Raw genomic sequence first — 22562 nt, forward strand, 5'->3', positions numbered from 1 at the left:
TCCGAGCCGAGCCGGTTCATGGGAGCCCTGGCATGGTATGGGTGGTGGTTTTCCACTGACATCGGAACCGAGCCAGTTCATGGAGGCCTTGGCACGGATGGTGTTTTTCCACTGGCTGCATTCGAGCCGAGGCAGCTCATGGAGGTCTTGGCACGCTACAGGTGGTGTTTTTCCACTGAACACATCTGAACCGAGCCAGTTCATGGGGGCCCTGGCACGGTTACACACGTTGGTGTTTTTCCACTGGACACATCTGAACCGAGCCAGTTCATGGGGGCCCTGGCACGGTTACACACGTTGGTGTTTTTCCACTGGACACATCTGAACAGAGCCAGTTCATGGGGGCCATGGCACGGTACACACGTTGGTGTTTTTTTTCCACTGGGGCGGTTTGCCGAGCCGAGTTGGAACCGAACCATGGTCGATTCTCTGCTGTTGCTGCTGCTGCTCGCACAAGATGCCGTCTGGGTCTGGGGGGGCCAAGCAGGGCCAGGGCGGAGTCGGCCGAAACGCGTCTCCGCTCCTTCGCCGAGCACGACGGCGTCGTTGGCGCGGCTCCGCCTTGCGCAGTCGAAAAACATTCGCTGGCTCCTGCGAGCCACGCTGGGGCCCGACTCGGCTTCAATGGCGTTTGGCCGTGCAATGGGAAAGCGTTGTAAGAGGGCCAGTGGAGAGCGACTTTGTGTAAGTGGTCGGTGCTGGGAGGAGGAGGACGAGGGAAGAGGAGAGGGGAGGAACGGAGGGGGGGAGACATGTTATGGAGGGAAAGCGACGCAGGGGATAACACAGCGAGCGACGCAACGATCGGGACACAGGGTTCGTTGTGCCACCAGCCAATGAGTTTAAGCGTGTGTGTGTGTACGCATGGTGTACGTGTCCGCACATGGGTATGTGTGCGTGCGTGTGTGCGTGCGTGCGAGACCGAGGCGATGGCTGAGAACGCCACTCCGTCACACTGTACAGCAAGCATACAAAATACAGCATCTGTAGCTAAACACCTTAACTTATCCAATATCACCATCACCATCATTCATCATCGCCACCATCGCCACCGTCATTGTTATTATTATACTGATAACGTTTTTTTATTCTCGCTTGCCTGCGGTGCCGGTGGTGCCGGTGGTGGTTGATTACTAACCGTAACCCCCCCCCAGCCCCTACCCACCCAAACTTTTTATACTTCCACGGCAAAGAGAGTTCAGTTCATCTCCCACGGGTGTCGCTTGCGGTGGGTGGCGGTGGCGACCCGGGTCGGATCATCCACCCGTCGATCAGAGTCCGCCAGCGGCGAACTCGCCGCCGCTAAAACCGCCCGCCCGCTTGCCCCGGGTGGACGACCCAGCGGGTGAGCAGGCCACCACCTCCTCCTCCACCAACTCCTCGTCACCGGGTCAAGGTAGTGTGTGAAAATAAACAAAAATAAACAACAAAAAAACAAGCCCCCCACCCACCACCCCAATAGCAGAACGGCGGCGGTTGTTGTTGCCGCTGTGATCCCGGTCGTTGTGGTTGGTTGCTCCAGTAGCATCACCACCACCAATCAGCAGCCGATGGGGGAGGGGGGGGGCATGCCACAGCTGTCGCCGCCCAGCCCCCCACTTCCACCACCACCACCACCCCCGTTGACCCAGATCCCTATCGGCGGTGGAGGTTGTTGTGGTCGTGGCAGTGATGACATCACCACCATTGCCAAACCAGCCCGGCACGATCACCACCCACCATAATCATCGCCAACAGCCGGCACCACCATGATCACCGTCACCACCATCACCGTCACACCCATCATCATCATCGTCGTCGCCGTCACCGTCACCACCGCCAATCATCAATACCACCAAAAAAGCTGGCACAATCATTACCGTCACCACCAACACCCGGCACAGCAGCCTCGCCAAAACAAAAACGGCGGTGACGGTCGTCGTCGTGGTGGTGGTGGTGGTTACCATCATCTCGTCATCACCATACCACCACCAACGCAAACAGCCGGTAGGGCGAAAACATTGTCAGTCAAGGTACAGCAGCACCCACCCCCCACCCCACCTCGGGCAAAACCCACCCAGGGTGGCTGGTAGCGGTTGCGGCGATCGTTGGTAGCGGCAGCATCACCGGCGGCGGCGGCAACGGCGCAGGCCCACGGCAACCGCGGTAAGTGCCACGACCAACAGCGGCGGCGGTGCTTGTAGTCGCGGTCGCTACAGCATCGCCAAGCAACAGCAGCAGTTGTTGTGGTTGTCGTGGTTGTCGCGGTCGCTACAGCGTCGCCGCCATCGCCACCAGGGCTACCGGGGCACAGCCACCGCCCACCACCCCCCCCCCACAGCCGCACCGCCCCCCGCCGTGCCCCCCAATCCGCACCACGGCTCGCAGTTCAACTTGGGGCCGCGCCTCGGAGGTTCGCGCCGGCGGGCGACTTCGCCGCGGCCCCCCGGGGCCCGGCGGCTCGGACGCGGGGGGGGGGTGCAGGCGGAGGCGCCTGCGCCGGCGGCACCGCGGACAGCGAGCACGGCTCCCCGGTCGCCGCCCAACGCCGCCGCCCGTCGCGTCCCGTTGGCTGCGGCTGGCGGTGGCGGTGGAGAGAAGGTCGTGTTGGTTGCATGGCCGGGTGGATGGGGGTCAGGGGGTCAGGGGGTCGGGGGGGGTAAGGGGATGTGGGAGGGCCTCAAGACGGCCAAGATCGGGGGGTGGGGGTCTTTCAGACAGCCAGACGGTGGGGGGGGGGGGGTGCGGATGGACGGCTGCGGCTGCTCTCTCTGGGTGGCGGCGGTGATGACGGGGGGGGGGCGAGGGGTAGGGGGGGGGGCAAGGGGGGGGGGGCGGCGCAAGTGGGGGCGCGAGGGGGGCGCGTCACAAGAGCTCGTATTGGCGCAGGTGCATGCGCTGGATGATGTCGCGGCAGTCGTTGAAGACGCGACGGATGTTCTCCGTGTCGACGGCGCACGTGAAGTGGGGGTAGCAGTAGTGGCGGCCGTCCCCGCTCGCCGTGCTGATTCTCTGCGTTGGGGGGGGGGGGGTGAGGCGGTGGAGACACGCGGTGGTGAAGGAGCGGGAAACTCGCGGAGAGAGACCCCGGCACAGCCGCGTGGAGACTCGCAAAGAGGGAGGGGCTTCGTCAAGTAGACGTTCGCTCGCAGAGAAAACTCGCACGGAGATCATCCCCCCCCCCTCCAAATGGAGACTCACTCGGAGGGCTCGCAGACATTGATCAGCCTCCCGTCGCGTATCCGTACCGGACGGGAATTCGTTTGGTACAACCGTGGAATGCTTCTCGAACCAAGTGGTCAAAGAAGATGTTGAATAATGCGAGGGGGCCAGAGGACATTCCGTGTCGCACCCCAAGGTGAACAGGGAATGGCTCCGACTCCCGGCCATGCAGCTTTTTGCTTGTGGGCAAGCCCGCGCCCACCATCACGGAGGTCCTTAATGATCGTGAGCCGAATCAGGGACTCCCCGAAAGCTCGAAAAACAACCCAGTGCCCAGGCCCATTGATGGTATCGTAGGCCTTGGCCAGGTCAACAAAGCAGAGATGCAGGTCATGTTGGAATTCCCTACACCTCTGCTGCAAGTCACAGGCAGTAAATATGGCATCCGTGCAGGACCTCCCTGGCCCGAAGCCACATTGGGGGCTCTGCAAGCCTCTCCTCAGCGTGCCTGGCAAGGGGGCGAGACGTTGAATAATCCTTGCCAGGACCCTTCCCACCCTGAGAACGGCGATGCACCCGGTCGTTGTTGCAATCGATGCGGCCCACCCCTTCTTAAAGGAGGGGGAACCACCAGCGCATCCTTTCAATCCTGCGGAACCGTTCTGTGGTCCAGACAGTGGCGATGTCATGTAAGGCAGTCTGCACACAGACACACGCTCACGCACGCTCGCTCGCTCACGCACGCTTACTCACACTCATTCACGCACACTCACGCTCCCCCCACGTACCCCCCACGAACTCCCACGCTCCCCCACGCTCCCCCACGCACCCCCACGCTCCCCCACGCACTCCCACGCTCCCCCACGCACTCCCACGCTCCCCCACGCACTCTCACGCTCCCCCACGCTCTCCCACGCACTCCCACGCTCCCCCACGCTCCCCCACGCTCTCTCACGCTCCCCCACGCTCCCCCACGCTCCCCCACGCACTCCCACGCACTCCCATGCTCATCCACGCACTCCCACGTTCCCCCACGCTCCCCCACGCTCCCCCATGCACTCCCACGCTCATCCACGCACTCGCACGCTCCATCTCATGCACTTGCCTACCAGGAACTCGTCGCGGATGAAATACTTGGCTCGAGTTACCCTGGGGTCTTCTCCTGGCTCGGGGATCGCTGAGCGAGAGGGGCAGAGGGAGACAGCGGGAGAGGGAGAGAGAGAGGGAGAGAGAGAGGGAGAGAGAGAGGGAGAGAGGGAGAGAGAGAGGGAGAGAGAGAGAGGGAGAGAGAGAGGGAGAGAGAGAGGGAGAGAGAGGGAGAGAGAGGGAGAGAGGTCAGTGACATCAACATGGCAGTGATGGTGACAGTGCCAATGGTGGCGGTGACGGTGGTGGCAGTGCTAATGGTGGTGACGGTGCTAGCGGCGGTGACGGCGGTGACGGTGCTAATGGTGGTGGCGGTGCTGGCGGTGCTAGCGGCAGTGACAGCGGTGACGGTGGTGGCAGTGCTAATGGTGGTGACGGTGCTAGCGGTGGTGACGGTGCTAATGGTGGTGACGGTGCTGGCGGCGGTGACGGCGGTGACGGTGCTAATGGTGGTGACGGTGCAAATGGTGGCGACGACGGTGCTGGTGTCGGTGACGGTTTTCGTAGGGTTGCCGGTGCTAGTGACGTTGACGGTGCTATTGGTGCTGCTAATGGCAGTGACGTTGATTATAGCCATGCTGGTGAAGGCGCTATTGGCGGTGCTGGCGGCGGTGACGGTGAAGGCGCTATCGGCGGTAGTGGTGGTGGTGACGGTGACGGTGAAGGCGCTATCGGCGGTGCTGGCGGCAGTGACGGTGAAGGAGCTATCGGCGGCGCTGGTGGCGGTGACGGTGCTGGTGAAGGAGCTATTGGCGGTGACGGTGATGGTGAAGGCGCTATCTGCGGCGCTGGCGGCGGTGACGGTTGCGGCGCGCTCCCCACCGTCGTCGGGCGTGGTGTAGCGCGCGAATTCGGGGAAGTAATCCTCGATCTTGGACTTGCCGGCGAGCACCTTCTCAGCGAGGAGGTCCTGCTTGTTGAGGAAGAGGATGACGGAGATGGTGCGCAGCCACCTGCAGCGCAGCGCCGTCACCATTGGGAGACAACCACAACCACAACCACCACCGCCGCCGCCAGGGAACAACCGAAACAACAACAACAACAACCACCAGGCAACAACAACAACAATAAGCATAGCGCTGTCACCACCGGGGAAAAACAACGACAACAACGACGACGAGCGTGCCATCACCACCGGTGAACATGCACAACAAAAACAACAACCACAACAACCACAACCAACACCAGGCAACCACAACCACCACCAGGCAACCACAACCCCCACCCCCACCGGGCACCACCACCAACAACAACCACCACCACCACAACCACCACCACCACCACCAACAACAACCACCGGGCACCACCACCAACAACAACCACCACCAGGCACCACCACCAACAACAACCACAACCACCACCGGGCACCACCACCAACAACAACCACAACCACCACCGGGCACCACCACCAACAACAACCACAACCACCACCGGGCACCACCACCACCACCATCAACAACAACCACAACCACCACCGGGCACCACCACCAACAACAACCACAACCACCACCAGCCACGAGTCTATGGGTCTCTGTGTGGTGAGTCTATGTGTCTCTGTGTGGTGAGTCTATGGGTCTCTGTGTGACGAGTCTATGGGTCTGTGTGTGATGAGTCTATGGGTCTCTGTGTGACGATTCTATGGGTCTCTGTGTGGCGAGTCTATGGGTCTCTGTGTGGCGAGTCTATGGGTCTCTGTGTGGCGATTCTATGGGTCTCTGTGTGACGAGTTTATGGGTCTCTGTGTGACGAGTCTATGGGTCTCTGTGTGATGAGTCTATGGGTCTCTGTGTGTTGAGTCTATGGGTCTCTGTGTGGTGAGTCTGTGGGTCTCTCTGTGATGTGAGTCTATGGGTCTGTGTGTGACGAGTCTATGGGTCTGTGTGTGACGAGTCTCTGCGTCTCTGTGTGACGAGTCTATGTGTCTCTGTGTGACGAGTCTGTGGGTCTCTGTGTGATGTGAGTCTATGGGTCTGTGTGTGACGAGTCTATGGGTCTCTGTGTAGTGAGTCTCTGGGTCTCTGTGTGACGAGTCTCTGGGTCTCTGTGTGACGAGTCTGTGGGTCTCTGTGTGACGAGTCTGTGGGTCTCTGTGTGATCTGAGTCTATGGGTCTCTGTGTGACGAGTCTGTGGGTCTGTGTGTGATGTGAGTCTATGGGTCTGTGTGACGAGTCTATGGGTCTGTGTGACGAGTCTCTGGGTCTCTGTGTAACGAGTCTATGGGTCTGTGTGCGACGAGTCTATGGGTCTCTGTGTAACGAGTCTATGGGTCTGTGTGCGACGAGTCTATGGGTTTCTGTGTGACGAGTCTATGGGTCTGTGTGTGACGAGTCTATGGGTCTCTGTGTGGTGAGTCTATGGGTCTCTGTGTGGTGAGTCTATGTGTCTCTGTGTGACGAGTCTATGGGTCTGTGTGTGACGAGTCTATGGGTCTCTGTGTGACGAGTATATGGGTCTCTGTGTGATGAGTCTATGCGTCTCTGTGTGACGAGTCTGTGAGTCTCTGTGTGATGTGAGTCTATGGGTCTGTGTGACGAGTCTCTGGGTCTCCGTGTGGTGGGTCTATGTGTCTGTGTGATGTGAGTCTATGGGTCTGTGTGCGACGAGTCTCTGGGTCTCTGTGTGACGAGTCTCTGGGTCTCTGTGTGACGAGTCTCTGGGTCTCTGTGTGACGAGTCTGTGGGTCTCTGTGTAATGTGAGTCTATGGGTCTGTGTGTGACGAGTCTATGGGTCTGTGTGTGACGAGTCTGTGGGTCTCTGTGTAACGAGTCTATGGGTCTGTGTGACGAGTCTCTGGGTCTCTGTGTAACGAGTCTATGGGTCTGTGTGTGATGAGTCTATGGGTCTGTGTGTGACGGGTCTCTGGGTCTCTGTGTGATGTGAGTCTATGGGTCAGTGTGTGAAGAGTCTATGGATCTCTGTGTGGTGAGTCTCTGGGTCTCTGTGTGACAAGTCTCTGGGTCTCTGTGTGACGAGTCTGTGGGTCTGTGTGTGATGTGAGTCTATGGGTCTGTGTGACGAGTCTATGGGTCTGTGTGACGAGTCTCTGGGTCTCTGTGTGACGAGTCTGTGGGTCTGTGTGTGATGAGTCTATGGGTCTGTGTGTGACGGGTCTCTGTGTGACGAGTCTATGGGTCTGTGTGTGACGAGTCTCTGGGTCTCTGTGTAGTTAGTCTGTGGGTCTCTGTGTAGTGAGTCTATGGGTCTCTGTGTGATGAGTCTCTGGGTCTCTGTGTGGTGAGTCTATGGGTCTCTGTGTGGTGAGTCTATGGGTCTCTGTGTGATGAGTCTCTGGGTCTCTGTGTGGTGAGTCTATGGGTCTCTGTGTGGTGAGTCTATGGGTCTCTGTGTGGTGAGTCTATGGGTCTCTGTGTGATGAGTCTCTGGGTCTCTGTGTGGTGAGTCTGTGGGTCTCTGTGTGGTGAGTCTATGGGTCTCTGTGTGGTGAGTCTATGGGTCTCTGTGTGATGAGTCTCTGGGTCTCTGTGTGATGAGTCTATGGGTCTGTGTGTGATGAGTCTCTGGGTCTCTGTGTGACGAGTCTATGGGTCTGTGTGTGACGAGTCTCTGGGTCTCTGTGTAGTTAGTCTGTGGGTCTCTGTGTAATGAGTCTATGGGTCTCTGTGTGATGAGTCTCTGGGTCTCTGTGTGGTGAGTCTATGGGTCCCTGTGTGGTGAGTCTATGGGTCTCTGTGTGATGAGTCTCTGGGTCTCTGTGTGGTGAGTCTATGGGTCTCTGTGTGGTGAGTCTATGGGTCTCTGTGTGATGAGTCTCTGGGTCTCTGTGTAGTGAGTCTGTGGGTCTCTGTGTAGTGAGTCTGTGGGTCTCTGTGTGGTGAGTCTATGGGTCTCTGTGTGATGAGTCTATGGGTCTCTGTGTGATGAGTCTCTGGGTCTCTGTGTGATGAGTCTATGGGTCTCTGTGTGATGAGTCTCTGGGTCTCTGTGTGGTGAGTCTATGGGTCTCTGTGTGGTGAGTCTATGGGTCTCTGTGTGGTGAGTCTATGGGTCTCTGTGTGGTGAGTCTATGGGTCTGTGTGGTGAGTCTATGGGTCTCTGTGTGATGAGTCTATGGGTCTCTGTGTGATGAGTCTATGGGTCTCTGTGTGACGAGTCTATGGGTCTGTGTGACGAGTCTATGGGTCTCTGTGTATGAGTCTATGGGTCTCTGTGTGTGAGTTTCTGGGTCTCTGTGTGACGAGTCTATGGGTCTCTGTGTGACAAGTCTCTGGGTCTGTGTGACGAGTCTATGGGTCTCTGTGTGGTGAGTCTATGGGTCTCTGTGTGGTGAGTCTATGGGTCTCTGTGTGACGAGTCTATGGGTCTCTGTGCGACGAGTCTATGGGTCTCTGTGTGGTGAGTCTATGGGTCTCGGTGTGGTGAGTCTATGGGTCTCTGTGTGATGAGTCTATGGGTCTCTGTGTGATGAGTCTATGGGTCTCTGTGTGGTGAGTCTATGAGTCTCTGTGTGGTGAGTCTATGGGTCTCTGTCTGGTGAGTCTATGGGTCTCTGTGTGATGAGTCTATGGGTCTCTGTGTGATGAGTCTATGTGTGATGAGTCTGTGTGTCTCTGTGTGATGAGTCTATGGGTCTCTGTGTGATGAGTCTGTGTGTCTCTGTGTGATGAGTCTATGGGTCTCTGTGTGGTGAGTCTATGGGTCTCTGTGTGGTCAGTCTGTGGGTCTCTGTGTGGTGAGTCTATGGGTCTCTGTGTGATGAGTCTGTGTGTCTCTGTGTGATGAGTCTATGGGTCTCTGTGTGGTGAGTCTATGGGTCTCTGTGTGGTCAGTCTATGAGTCTCTGTGTGGTGAGTCTATGGGTCTCTGTCTGGTGAGTCTATGGGTCTCTGTGATGAGTCTATGGGTCTCTGTGTGATGAGTCTATGAGTCTATGTGTGATGAGTCTGTGTGTCTCTGTGTGATGAGTCTGTGGGTCTCTGTGTGGTGAGTCTATGGGTCTCTGTGTGGTCAGTCTGTGGGTCTCTGTGTGGTGAGTCTATGGGTCTCTGTGTGGTCAGTCTATGGGTCTCTGTGTGATGAGTCTATGGGTCTCTGTGTGGTGAGTCTATGGGTCTCTGTGTGTGATGAGTCTGTGTATGTTTTCGGAACTTCTTTCGCACCGAATGTAACCAACCACGTTAATCTGCGGTGCCATCCCCCCCTCCACCCCCCCCCCTGCCCCCCACCCCTCCCCCACCACCGGGCGGCCAAGTTACCGGTTGTTCCAGATGCTCTTGAACAGGTTGATGGCCTCCTTGAGGCGGTTTGTGGAGTTGTCTTCGCGCAGGACCATGTTGTAGCTGCTGCAGGCCACCACGAAGATGATGGCCGTCACATCTGGTGTGGTGCGGTGGCAACGGCAACAACAACAACAAAAACTACTAAAGCCCCCCCCACCGGTGTATCCTTTAAAAGACTGCTGGGGCAAGTGTTGTTAGTCGCGAGTGGCAGCGCCCACCACTAGCAAGGCCGGCACGGTGGCACGTGAAGTGGAGTCACCAGTACCGCTCAAGCCCCGGCCCCATTTGTATCCCAGCCGTGGCGACGTTTACTAATGCACCGGGCATGCATTTGAGGCCGAGTCGACCTAGGGGAGGCCCCAGGACCGGTTCCGATAATCGTCACCGTCGTTGGTGGCCGTGAGCGGGAATCAAACCCGGGTTGCCGATTCGCAGCACACTATCCGCCACACTACTGCTCCCCACGCACACATGAACACACGCACACCCCTTTTACGCGCGTGCACACGCGTACAAAGGTCCCCCGTGTAGCCTTAACAGACTGTTGAGGCAAGCGCTGTTAAGCGAGGATCTGTGAAGGCCGGCATGGCACACGAGAGGGTTGAGTGATCAGGACCACGACTGGCCGCCATTGTCTCCGCCTAGTGGTGATGTTTACACATCGTCTCCCCTTAGTGGTGGTGTTTACACATCGTACTCTTTGGTTCTATTGGGTAAAGTCACGTGGGTAAAAAATAAAATAACAAAAATCACGACGATTCGGCCACAACACAAGCGGCCTTCATCAGGTGAAGGGACCAGACTGTCTGGAGGACAGCGCTGGAGTGAAAAAAGCCACGCTCAGATCACGACCTTTAAGCTGTGTGAGAACAAAGCGCCTTGACAAAGGAATTGGCATAGAATTTAGCATTGAAATGGCTCTTTGAAATAGCTAAGTTAAAGTATACACATCCGCAGAGGCACCCCTTGACAAAGGAATTAGCATAGAATTTAGCATTGAAATAGCTGAGTGATTAGCTTGTAACTGGTCATAGAAATAGCTATGTTAAAGTCAGAGCATAGACATTCACCGAGGAACCTAGTACTCATCAAACAGGAGAATTTAGCGAAACAACCACGCTCAGACCACGGACCTTTAAACTGTGTGCGAGCAAACAAGGTGTCCTGACAAAGAAATTAGCATAAAAATTGCATTTGATTGGCCGATTTTAGAAAAGAGGTGGTGTACGTGCCGGTGGACTTGCAGTTTGGCGCGGGGGGGGGAGTTTACCTATTGATGGTGTGAAAAGGGAATTTATAAGAGCAGCGAAAGTTTGGGGTACCACTACTTGAAAAATATACTGTACCATTGAAATTTGTGTTGTGGTCGAAACGTCGTGATTTTTGTTATTTTATTTTTTACCTACGTGACTTTACCCAATAGAACCAAAGAGTATGGATCCTAGCAGTCACGAAAGCTTTAAATCTAGAATTTACACATCGGCTCCCCCTAGTGGCGATGTTTACACATCGTCTCCCCCTAGTGGCGATGTTTACACATCGTCTCCCCCTAGTGGCGATGTTTACACATCGTCTCACTCTAGTGGTGATGTTTACACATCGTCTCCCCCTAGTTGTGATGTTTACACATCGTCTCCCCCTAGTGGCGATGTTTACACATCGCACCAGGTGCAGGTAGTCCCCGACATAGGATGGTCCGACTTACGATGTTACGATAGCGACATGACAAAATTGTTAAATATTTTTAATTTCGCGCGGCAGGCAAACGCAGCAGCGTACTACAAGGTACGATACTGCAACTTAATCATCGCCACCCTCCTCTTGCGACAACTAAGTTAATCTTCTTGGTTCTTTCGGTAAAGTCACGTAGAACGGAAATAAAATAATAAAAATAAAACATAATAAAATTCTAATAATAAAACATAATAAAAGGCTACTTGTGTTGTGGCCGAAACGTCGTGAGAATTTTATTATGTTTTATTTTTATTATTTTATTTCCATTCTACGTGGTGGTGACTTGACCGAAAGAACCGAGAAGATGAATCCCTGCAGTCGCGAAAGCTTTAAATCGACAACTAAGTTAATGTAGCCGGCAACAACCTAACATCGTTCAAGTGTGCAGACGACGGACAGAGTCTTGTGGTGAGTACGGTAGAATATGATACACGTTACGATACGTTCAATGCATGTATGATACATAGCTTTAGCGATTTCATTTCAGGTTTACCACGATACGATATACGATACGTACGTTCAATTCATGTGTAAAGTTTTTATAGCAGATAGGATTGTTTCCTGAAAAAAAAAACTTTCTATGAAATTGCAGTTCATATAGGAATGCTAAGAATTTACCTTGTTTTTTTTATACTTTAAAATTTACTGTGCAATACAGTATTGTAATTAATAAATACATACAGTATATAGTTTATACAGTACGGTACTGTAAATTGCTCTGTTATGTGAAATTATCACCATTCTTTAAGACTCCTGGGTAGGCTAGGGCCATCTTCGACTTACGATGGGGTCGTCGTAATGCATCTCCATCGTAAGTCGGTGACTACCTGTACTTATTTCAGGCCGAGTCAACATATGGGAGGATCCAGGACCAGTTTAAATAATCGTAACCGGTGTTGGCCGTGAGCAGGAATCCAACTCGGGTGATAGCCGGGTCTGCAGCGCGGCATCAGCCACTACGCCATCACTCCCCACTGATACACACATCCCCTCATCCACCCACACACACAATCACTCACGCACCCACACACACAATCACTCACGCACCCACACACACAATCACTCACGCACCCACACACACAATCACTCACGCACCCACACACACAATCACTCACGCACCCACACACACAATCACTCACGCACCCACACACACAATCACTCACGCACCCACACACAATCACTCACACACCCACACACACAATCACTCACACACCCACACACACAATCACTCACGCACCCACACACACAATCACTCACTCACGCACCCACACAATCACTCGCACACCCACACACACAACAACAACCGCCATTCGCCACTAAGTGGCGGTGACGTCACCACGACGCTTGTGCCAGGCTATGTGCACCCTGAGGCCACGTGAAGTGTCGAACGCCCGCTGGCAGGAGGTCACGGGGCAGACCCAGGTGCCACGGGTCGACTGACTCAGATGACTGGCTGATGCACCACCTGTGCCCCCTACTGTGCCAACCTGCTGTGCTTTAGCCACCCGGCGCTCCGCTCGTTGTTCTGAGCGTCGCTCCTCCGCCCTCCGTTGTTGTTGGAGGGCGACTGCCTCCAACTGCCCAGTAGCATCCTTCACGAGCCTCCTCCACAGAGGCCGATCTTGACACCGCTGGTACCAGTCATCGGCAAGTCCACTCAGCTCCACGTCCTCCTGTACCACATCACTCCATCTCTTCTCTAGCCCGTGCCGCGCCCGCTTAGACCCCTCAATCCGGCCAAATAAAAGCTGTTTCGGCATGCGGTGGCTAGGCATGCGGGCTACATGACCCAGCCATCGCAGCCTTGCATGCCGGAGGAGCTCACCGATGGGACCCTGCCCAGATCTTTCAAGGATTTGTGAGCTCCTCACACAATCCAGTCTGGTTAAACCCAGGATGGATCGTAGGCAGGCCAGCCTAAATGTTTCCAACCGGCGAAGATGTTCCATTAGGGGGGTCCACGTTTCGCAAGCGTAGAGAAGGGAGGGAATGACCGTGGCCGAGATGACCTGAAGCTTAGTGCGGAGCGACAGACCAGGTAGCTTCCACACAGCGTTACGCAACCGATGAAAAGATATTGCCGCTCGACTGATTCGGAGTGAGACCTCTGCTGTTAAACTGGAGCCAGTCATAAGCACACTGCCCAGGTATGGGAAACTCTCCGCTCTCTCCACAACTGCCCCATCACCGATTGGGAGTTGTGGGGGTGGAGTGTCTGATGGTACAAAATACCCAGGCAGGTGCTTAGTTTTGGTGGGGCTGATGGCAAGGCCCCACCTCTTAGTGGCACGCTCCAGTCTCAGCAGCAGCGTCTCCAACTCCTCCTCTGACTGAGCAGCTATTACCAAATCTGAGCAGCTATTACCAAATCATCAGCATACATAACGTGGTTGAGCAACACACAATCACTCACGCACCCACACACACAACCACTCACGCACCCACACACACACACAATCACTCACACACCCACACACACAATCACACACACACCTACACACACACCCACCCAATCAGTCACCCACCCACATCCACCCACACACACACCCACCCCCACACACCCAATCATTCACCCACACCCAATCATTCACCCAACCACCCACCCAGCCACCCAGCCAACCACCCAGCCACCCACCCACCCACCCAGCCAACCACCCAAGCATCCAGCCAACCACCCAACCACTCACCCACCCACCAACTCACCCACCCACCCATCAGCCACCCACTCATCCACCCAATCACTCGCACACCCACCCAATAACTTTCGCCACTCACCGTTAAAGCACTGGATCCACTTTCTCCTCTCGTCGCGCTGACCCCCGACATCGAACATGCTGCACCACACGGGAGGGGGGGGAGGGTGGTGGGGGGTGAGACCGGTGATTTCACCACACGTTCACCACGCGTTCACCACGCGTTCACCAGGCGTTCACCAGGCGTTCACCACCCGCTCACCACACTCACTCGACACTCACCACACGCTGACCCAGCAGTCACAACGCTCACGACATGCTCACCCAGCGAGCACACGCGACGTTGTTGGTGATCCTGCTGATGATGCTGCTGCTGCTGTCGCAATGATGCTGCTATTGATGATGACGATGACGACGATGCCGCAATAATGATGGTGATACTGCTGATTGACGATGTTGACAATGATGACAATGACGACGATGACGACGATGATGACAATGATGACGATGACAATGATGATGACGATGATGATGCCGCAATGATGATTATGGTGATGCAGCTGCTGCTGATGATGCATCGGCTACCGTGCTGCACTCACTGGAAGTTCACTTTGTCCACCTGAAATCTCGTCTCAAAGATCCCCGAGGTGAGCACTCGGCACCGCAGGAGGTCCTGGCAGCCACAGACGCCACTGTTACCATGGTTACCGGCTGATCACCACCACCATCATCATCATGATCTTCATCACCGCCATCATCATCATCACCACTCACTCAGCAGAACAGGGGGAGAACACACAAACTCCACTCACGCACTCTGTAGAACAGGGGGGAGATCACCCAAACTCCACTCACTCTGTAGAACAGGGGGAGACCACACAAACTCCACTCACTCTGTAGAACAGGGGGAGATCACACAAACTCCACTCACTCTGTAGAACAGGGGGAGATCACACAATCTCCACTCACGCACTCTGTAGAACAGGGGGGAGATCACCCAAACCCCACTCACTCTGTAGAACAGGGGGAGACCACACAAACTCCACTCACTCTGTAGAACAGGGGGAGATCACACAAACTCCACTCACTCACTCTGTAGAACAGGGGGAGAACACACAAACTCCACTCACTCTCACTCTGTAGAACAGGGGGAGAACACACAAACTCCACTCACTCACTCTGTAGAACAGGAGGAGAACACACAAACTCCACTCACTCACTCTGTAGAACAGGGGGAGATCACACAAACTCCACTCACTCACTGTAGAACAGGGGGAGATCACAAAAACTCCACTCACTATGTAGAACAGGGGTGAGAACACACAAACTCCACTCACTCACTCTGTAGAACAGGGGGAGATCACACAAACTCCACTCACTCTGTAGAACAGGGAGAGATCACACAAACTCCACTCACTCTGCAGAACAGGGGGAGATCACACAAACTCCACTCACTCTCACTCTGTAGAACAGGGGGAGATCACACAAACTCCACTCACTCACTCTGTAGAACAGGGGGAGATCACACAAACTCCACTCACTCACTCTGTAGAACAGGGGGAGAGATCACACAAACTCCACTCACTCACTCTGTAGAACAGGGGGGAGATCACACAAACTCCACTCACTCACTCTGTAGAACAGGGGGAGAGATCACACAAACTCCACTCACTCACTCTGTAGAACAGGGGGGAGATCACACAAACTCCACTCACTCACTCTGTAGAACAGGGGGAGATTACACAAACTCCACTCACTCACTCTGTAGAACAGGGAGGAGATCACACAAACTCCACTCACTCTCACTCTGTAGAACAGGGGGAGATCACACTAACTCCACTCACTCACTCTGTAGAACAGGGGGAGAGATCACACAAACTCCACTCACTCACGCTGTAGAACAGGGGGTGAGATCACACAAACTCCTCACATGAAGGTGCCAGAGACACGAATCGAACCCAGGCCCCTTCTGCCAATGAGGCCACGAGCTTCCCACGTGTTCTTCTCCGTGTTGATGCGGAGGGGCAGTGTGGTGTTATAGGCTGTGCGGTGGAACAGCTGACCTGGTCTGTCGGGGTGTAGTCTGACTGCTTCACGATGTCAATTCTGTCGAGGAAACTGACACACGCACGACACACACGCACACACACACACGCAGCGTCAACAAGCCCATCCCTGACACACCAGCCCAGCAAGCGAGCCTCGCTACACCGTTGCACAATACGGATCAACAAATCCTCAACAGTCAACTAAACCATTCATTTTGACTGAAAGTTTTCACGACTGCAGGGATTCATATTCTTGGTTCTTTCGGTAAGGTCACCGCCACGTCGAAGGGGAAACAATAAAATAATAAAAATAAAAAACAATTAAATTCTCACGACGTTTCGACTGCAGCACAAGCAATCATCATCATCATCAGGTGTGAAAACCACAACCCTCACTCCAACACACACCCCATCGCACCCCCACCAACCACACCAACACCACCCTCACTCCAACACACACCTACGCACACCACTTCACGGCAACCTGGGATTTTCTGCACACAGCTGTTGATACACGGTGCTTTTTCTGGAAGACCTTCCCGTTTTTTTCCCCTGGACTTTTGCTGCTGCGCACGTAATCACTTTAAGATGATTCTTACTAATAGGGGTTTTCCCCCTTTTTTCTGGCAACAAAACGGACACCCTTTGCAAGGAATCATGTTAACATTGACCACAATATAATACTTGCGCTAAAATAAAAACACAGTAAATCCGAACTGGGCGCCTTTTGGCGTCATCTGGTCGAACACCGCTTGAGACGAGGCTCTAAGAAAAGCTGTCTCTGGTGTGGACCAATCGGGTGGTGGAGGGTCACGACACATTCATAAATAACGCGATCCAACCCAAAAAAAAAACTCTTCATTGTGAATAACGTTGGTCGCGAAAGCCTACGTGTTAAACTGGACCAATCAGTTTCGAGGACAATGCATAAATGATCAGAGGATTGTTTTTCTGTTTGCATTTGACTGCAAGTATTGTGGGTTAACGTTAACGTGATTCCTCGCAAAAAAAAGGTGTCGGTTTCGTTGACAGAAAAAAAGGGGGGGAAAAAAACCCCTATTGGGATATTTTGGTACTGGCAAAGGAGGCCTCATGATGAAGATGTTTCCTGTTCGTGCTTTTGTCTGTTGCTGTAGCACCCGATTCAAAGTGCTCGATACCTAATCAATTAAAACTGAACTGAACCTCGCCCGACACAATCCTCCCACAGCACGGCAACGCAAGCCTCCCTCGGCCGCAACAGATGATCATCGCCGATGTTGGCCGTGAGCGGGAATCGAATTCGGGTGTCTGCCGGGTTCGTAGCACGGAGTGCGAGTGACTGAGCGAGTGACTGAGCGAGTGACTGAGCGAGTGACCGAGCGAGTGACCGAGCGAGTGACTGAGCGAGTGCGAGCGAGTGACTGAGCGAGTGACTGAGCGAGTGCGAGCGAGTGACTGAGCAAGTGACTGAGCGAGTGACTGAGCGAGTGCCTGAGCGAGTGACTGAGCGAGTGACTGAGCGAGTGACTGAGCGAGCGGTGAGGAGTAATGTAGCGGTTAGCTACGCTGCGCTACGAATCCGGTGACCTCGAGTTCGATCCCCGCTCACTGTCATCCAACACCAGCGGCGATTATCTGAACCGGTCCCGGGCCTCCCCCCAGGTCGACTCAACCTCAAATGAGTAACCTGGTGCGGTGTGGTGGTAAACGTCGCCACTGGGGGAGGCGAAAGCGGCCTGGCGTGGTGCTGGCCACCCCCACCCCCTCGTGTGCCGTTCCGGCCTCCATAGGTGCTGCTCGCTAACAGCACTTGCTCCCAAGGTCTGAACGGGCTATACGGCGGATCCTTATCTTCGTGTGCGAGCGTGTGAGCGCGTGTGTGCGAGGGCACGCGACGTGTCAATGAGCGTGCGAGCGGGCGTGCGAATCGGCGTGCGAGCGAATGCGAGGGCGAGCGAGTGAGAGCGCGAGTGAGAGCGGGCGTGAGCGGGTGTGAATTCCGAGCGACAGCGAGTGTGCGTGAGTGAGAGCGAGTGTGCGTGAGTGAGAGCGGGTGTTAATCCGAGTGTGAGCGAGTGAGAGCGAGTGAGAGCGAGTGTGCGCGAGTGAGAGCGAGTGTGAGCGAGTGTGAGCGGGTGTGAATGCGAGCGAGAGCGAGTGTGCGTGAGTGAGAGCGTGTGTGCGTGAGTGAGAGCGAGTGTGAGCGAGTGTGAGCGGGTGTTAATGCGAGCGAGAGCGAGTGTGAGCGAGTGAGAGCGAGTGAGAGCGAGTGTGCGCGAGTGAGAGCGAGTGTGAGCGAGTGTGAATCCGAGCGAGAGCGAGTGTGCGTGAGTGAGAGCGAGTGTGCGTGAGTGAGAGCGGGTGTTAATCCAAGTGTGAGCGAGTGAGAGCGGGCGTGAATGCGAGCGAGAGTGCGCGAGTGTGAGCGAGTGAGAGCGAGGTTTGCGAGCGAGAGCGCGAGCGAGCGTGCGCGAGCGAGAGGGCACACTCACTACTGTGCACAGTCGATGAGCTGGTACTCGTTGGAGCGCTCGTAGCAGGCCCGCACGCCTTCATCCTGCCACAGCGCCTTGGCGTGCTGGTAGAACTCCTGCTCCCGCACGCACACACGGGGTGGGGGGTGACAGGAGAGGGAGCGGTGGTGCAGCGGTTAGCGCGCCGCGCTACGAACTCGGCGGCCGGAGTTCGATTGCCGTTCAATTCGCGGCCAACGCCACCGACGGTTATTTGAGCCGGTCGTGGGCCTCCCCTCGACTCCGCCTCAAGCGAGCACCTGGTGCGGTGCGTGGTAAACGTCGCCACTGGGGAAGACAAAGGCGGCCGGGCGCGGTGCTGGCCACCCACCCGCTCGTGTGCCGTTACTGGCCTTCATAGGCGCTTCACAACAGGCACTTGCCCCAACAGTCTGTGCAGGCTATACGGGGGGGGAGGGGGGGGTGATCTTTGTCTTTGTACACGCGTGCGATTGTGCACAAGCGTGCGTGCGTGTGTGTGCGTGCGATTGTGCACAAGCATGCGTGCGTGTGTGTGTGTGTGAGCGAGTGAGTACATGTGCGTGCGAGTGTGTGTGCGATTGTGCACAAGCGTGCGTGCGAGTGTGTGTGTAAGCGAGTACATTTGCGTGCGAGTGTGTGTGTGTGTGTGAGCGAGTGTGCACAAGTGTGTGTGCAAGTGTGTGTGTGAGTGAGTACATGCGCGTGCGAGTGTGTGTGTGTGTGTGCGCGAGTGAGTACATGTGCGTGCAAGCGTGTGTGTGTGAGCGAGTGTGCACAAGCGTGCGTGCGAGTGTGTGTGTGCGCGAGTGAGTACATGCGCATGCGAGTGTGTGTGTGTGCGCGAGTGAGTACATGTGCGTGCGAGTGTGTGTGCGTGCGAGTGTGTGTGTGAGTACATGTGCGTGCGAGCGTATGCGAGCGTGTGCGAGCGTGCGCGCGAGTGTGTGAGTACATGTGCGTGCGAGTGTGTGTGTGCGCGAGTGAGTACATGCGTGCGAGTGTGTGTGTGTGTGTGAGTACATGTGTGTGCGAGCGTGTGTGTGTGTGTGCGCGAGTGAGTACATGCACGTGTGTGTGTGCGCGAGTGAGTACATGCGCGTGTGTGTGTGTGTGCGCGAGTGAGTACACGTGCGTGCGAGCGTGTGCGAGCGCGCGCGAGCGAGAGTCCGTACCACCGGGAAGTCGAAGTCGGGCTGCACTGCCACGTTCTGGACGTACTCCACCCGCAGATGGTTGGCGGGGTTCGCGAGAGGCACGGGCGGGGTGAGGGTGCACATGGCTCCCGTGATGGCCTGCACGCAGACACGGACACGCCGCCAGGCGTGTTGTAGCCTTTAACAAGGCCGTTTGGGGGGGCAAGTGTTGCGAGCGAGCAGCAGTGAGCAGCAGTGAGCAGCAGTGGCGCCTACAAAGTCCACCGTTCGTGACAAACCAAAGTCAATTGACATTATGAGACCTCCTTTGCCAGTAACAAGGTATAGTAATAGGTTTTTACCCTTTTTAACTGGCACAAAAACTGACACCTTTATTCAAGGCATCGTGTCTGCGATAACCACAACACAAGCAGTCAAAATGCAAACAAAAGAGACAACTCTGATAATAATGATGATGGCACTGTCCTTGAATTTGATTGGTCCACACCCGTGACGGCTTTTCTTAGAGCCCTTAGTCTCCACTGGTGTTGGACCAGAAGACGCCAAAAGGCGTACAACTCAAAAACAGCGCACTATCAGAGTATCGAGGGCTCGGGGTGAGCATTTACATTACGAGACCTCCTTTGCCTGCAACAAGATATAGTTATAGGTTTTACCCTTTTAACTGGTCCAACACCTGTGGAGACTAAGGGCTCTAAGAAAAACTGTCTCGGGTGTGGACCAATCAAATTCAAGGACAGTGCCAAATATCATTATTATCAGAGTTCTCTTTTTGTTTGCATTTTGACTGCTTGTGTTGTGATTATTGCAAACACGATGCCTTAAATAAAGGTGTCAGTTTTTTGTGCTGGTTAAAAGGGTAAAACCTATTCCTATATCTTGTTACTGGCAAAGGAGGTCTCATAATGTAAATGCTCACCCCGAGCCCTCAATACTCTGATGGTGCGCTGTTTTTGAGTTGTACGCCTTTTGGCGTCTTCTGGTCCAACACCAGTGGAGAGACTAAGGGCTCTAAGAAAAGCCGTCTCGGGTGTGGACCAATCAAATTCAAGGACAGTGCCATCATCATTATTATCAGAGTTGTCTCTTTTTGTTTGCATTTTGACCGCTTGTGTTGTGGTTATTGCAAACACGATGCCTTGAATTAAGGCGTCAGTTTTTGTGCCGGTTAAAAGGGGTAAAACCTATTACTGTACTGAAAGTGAATTAACTTTGTATTGGTACCGAGGCTCCCCCGGGATGAGGCCACGCGTGCGGACGTCCCGTGGCACGGTTTCGGCGCCGGCCATCGTGGAGCGACGGCGCGTTGATGATGATGATGAACCAAAACAAAACTACGGCGGTGGAGGAAGGGAGTAGCGAGCTCACCACAATGGCGTCCCGGATGTTCTTCTTGATGTCTTGAATCTTCTGCTTCTTCTCGCTGTGGGAGACGTGATGGGGGGGTGGGGGGGGCGCAGAGTCAGACCGCGGAGAGTGGACACGCACGCACGCGACGACAATGGGAGGGCGAGAGCCGGTGGAGGAGGGGAGGGGACGGGGGGACGTTGCCCCCCAAAATTTTTAAATCTTAAATAAATAAAAATGTTCAAGCGTCTGCAGATGACACGTCACCGGAAAGCCTCTCCGAACTAGTTCCATAATATCTACATCCACGGTGGGTGCGGGGGCGTTGGGCTACACCGCTGGGCCTCCGACTGTTGGGATCCAGTGGAGCCTGCCCCGCCACTACGGTGGCCAGGAGATGTTCACTACCTCGCCTGGTCTACAGGAGGCCGTGGGTTCGATCCCGAACCTTACGATGCCTGCTGCTGCTGTATATTTGAAGTCTGCGTCTCTCTTTCTCATCATCATCATCACGGTGGCCAGGAGATGTTGACTACCTCGCCTGGTACGCAGGAGGTCGTGGGTTCGATCCCGACCCTGACGATGCCTGCTGCCGCTGCATATCTGGAGTACGAACGTCCGTCTCGCTCTCTCTCCCCGTGTTAGTCGGGTGGAATTTTACTCCGGGTCCTCCGGGATTTACCCCTCCACATTGAGAATCAGCGTCACGCGTTTAAGAGCGTTTGGCTGCTGCTATAAATTTCCACGCGGTGGGGATGACAAGCCACTTCGTTGCGCTGCTATCGTTTGCAATAGCGAGGTCACTTTAAAAAAAAAATTACACGCGGGCTTTACCTGGTAAAATTAAAATAGTTTAGTTACACGCTTTTTATTAACTCACTATTCTGTCTGTTGTTGTTGTTGTTGTGTCCTCAAATCTTGTGACTCAATTTTACACCACTTCCCAATGTGGTATCGACAGCAAACTTGGTATACGTATGTCATACTCATGACGATACTATAGTCAATCATTAAAAATATATTTTTAAACATTATTTTTACACGCTTTCTATTAACTCACTGTCTGTTGTTGTTATTTGCTCTACATCTTGTAACTCAATTTTAACCCACTTCCCAATGTGGTATTGACAGCAAACTTGGTATATACTTCTGTCACACTGATGACGATACCATATTATATCATTAAAAATACAAAATATAATATTTTGAAACATTATTTTTACACGCTTTCTATTAACTGTCTGTTGTTGTTATTTGCTCCACATCTTTTCAGTAAATTTTTACCCAATTCCCAATGTGCTATCGACTGCACACTTGGTATATACTTATGTCACACTGATGACGATACCATATTATATCATTAAAAATAAAAACAAATATTTTTTAAACATTATTTTTTTTACATGTTATGCTTCGTCTTGGCTCTAACTGTCCACGGTAAACTCACGTTGGCTGTAAATCACCACGGGTCCCCTTACGTTACTGGCAAGCTTCGGGGCCACTCCCTGGAGTCGTGGTGGGGTTCTTCCATTGCTCGTACGGTACATTTTAAAAAAGCGTGATTTAAAAAAAAAAGTTTCTTA

General features: G+C 54.3%; 1 protein-coding gene across 1 annotated transcript in view; it reads right to left on the reverse strand.

Moving 5' to 3' along the window:
- Positions 1 to 817: 817 nt before the first annotated feature.
- The window catches only part of LOC116937560 (guanine nucleotide-binding protein G(s) subunit alpha), a 70715-nt gene continuing 48970 nt past the window's right edge, over positions 818 to 22562 (reverse strand). The window contains exons 3-12 of the mRNA XM_076054967.1: positions 21001 to 21055; positions 19651 to 19770; positions 18476 to 18573; positions 16017 to 16071; positions 14553 to 14626; positions 14036 to 14094; positions 9503 to 9623; positions 5110 to 5240; positions 4251 to 4318; positions 818 to 2991 (exon numbers count right to left, since the gene is read on the reverse strand). Coding sequence (XP_075911082.1) covers positions 2845 to 2991; positions 4251 to 4318; positions 5110 to 5240; positions 9503 to 9623; positions 14036 to 14094; positions 14553 to 14626; positions 16017 to 16071; positions 18476 to 18573; positions 19651 to 19770; positions 21001 to 21055 — 928 coding nt within the window. The 3' untranslated portion in view covers positions 818 to 2844. The remainder of the gene's footprint in view (positions 2992 to 4250; positions 4319 to 5109; positions 5241 to 9502; positions 9624 to 14035; positions 14095 to 14552; positions 14627 to 16016; positions 16072 to 18475; positions 18574 to 19650; positions 19771 to 21000; positions 21056 to 22562) is intronic.

The sequence above is a fragment of the Petromyzon marinus genome, chromosome 69, assembly GCF_048934315.1.
Source record: "Petromyzon marinus isolate PM22_M1 ecotype Great Lakes invasive population chromosome 69, UKy_Petmar_22M1.pri1.0, whole genome shotgun sequence".
Taxonomy (NCBI): Eukaryota; Metazoa; Chordata; class Hyperoartia; order Petromyzontiformes; family Petromyzontidae; genus Petromyzon; species Petromyzon marinus.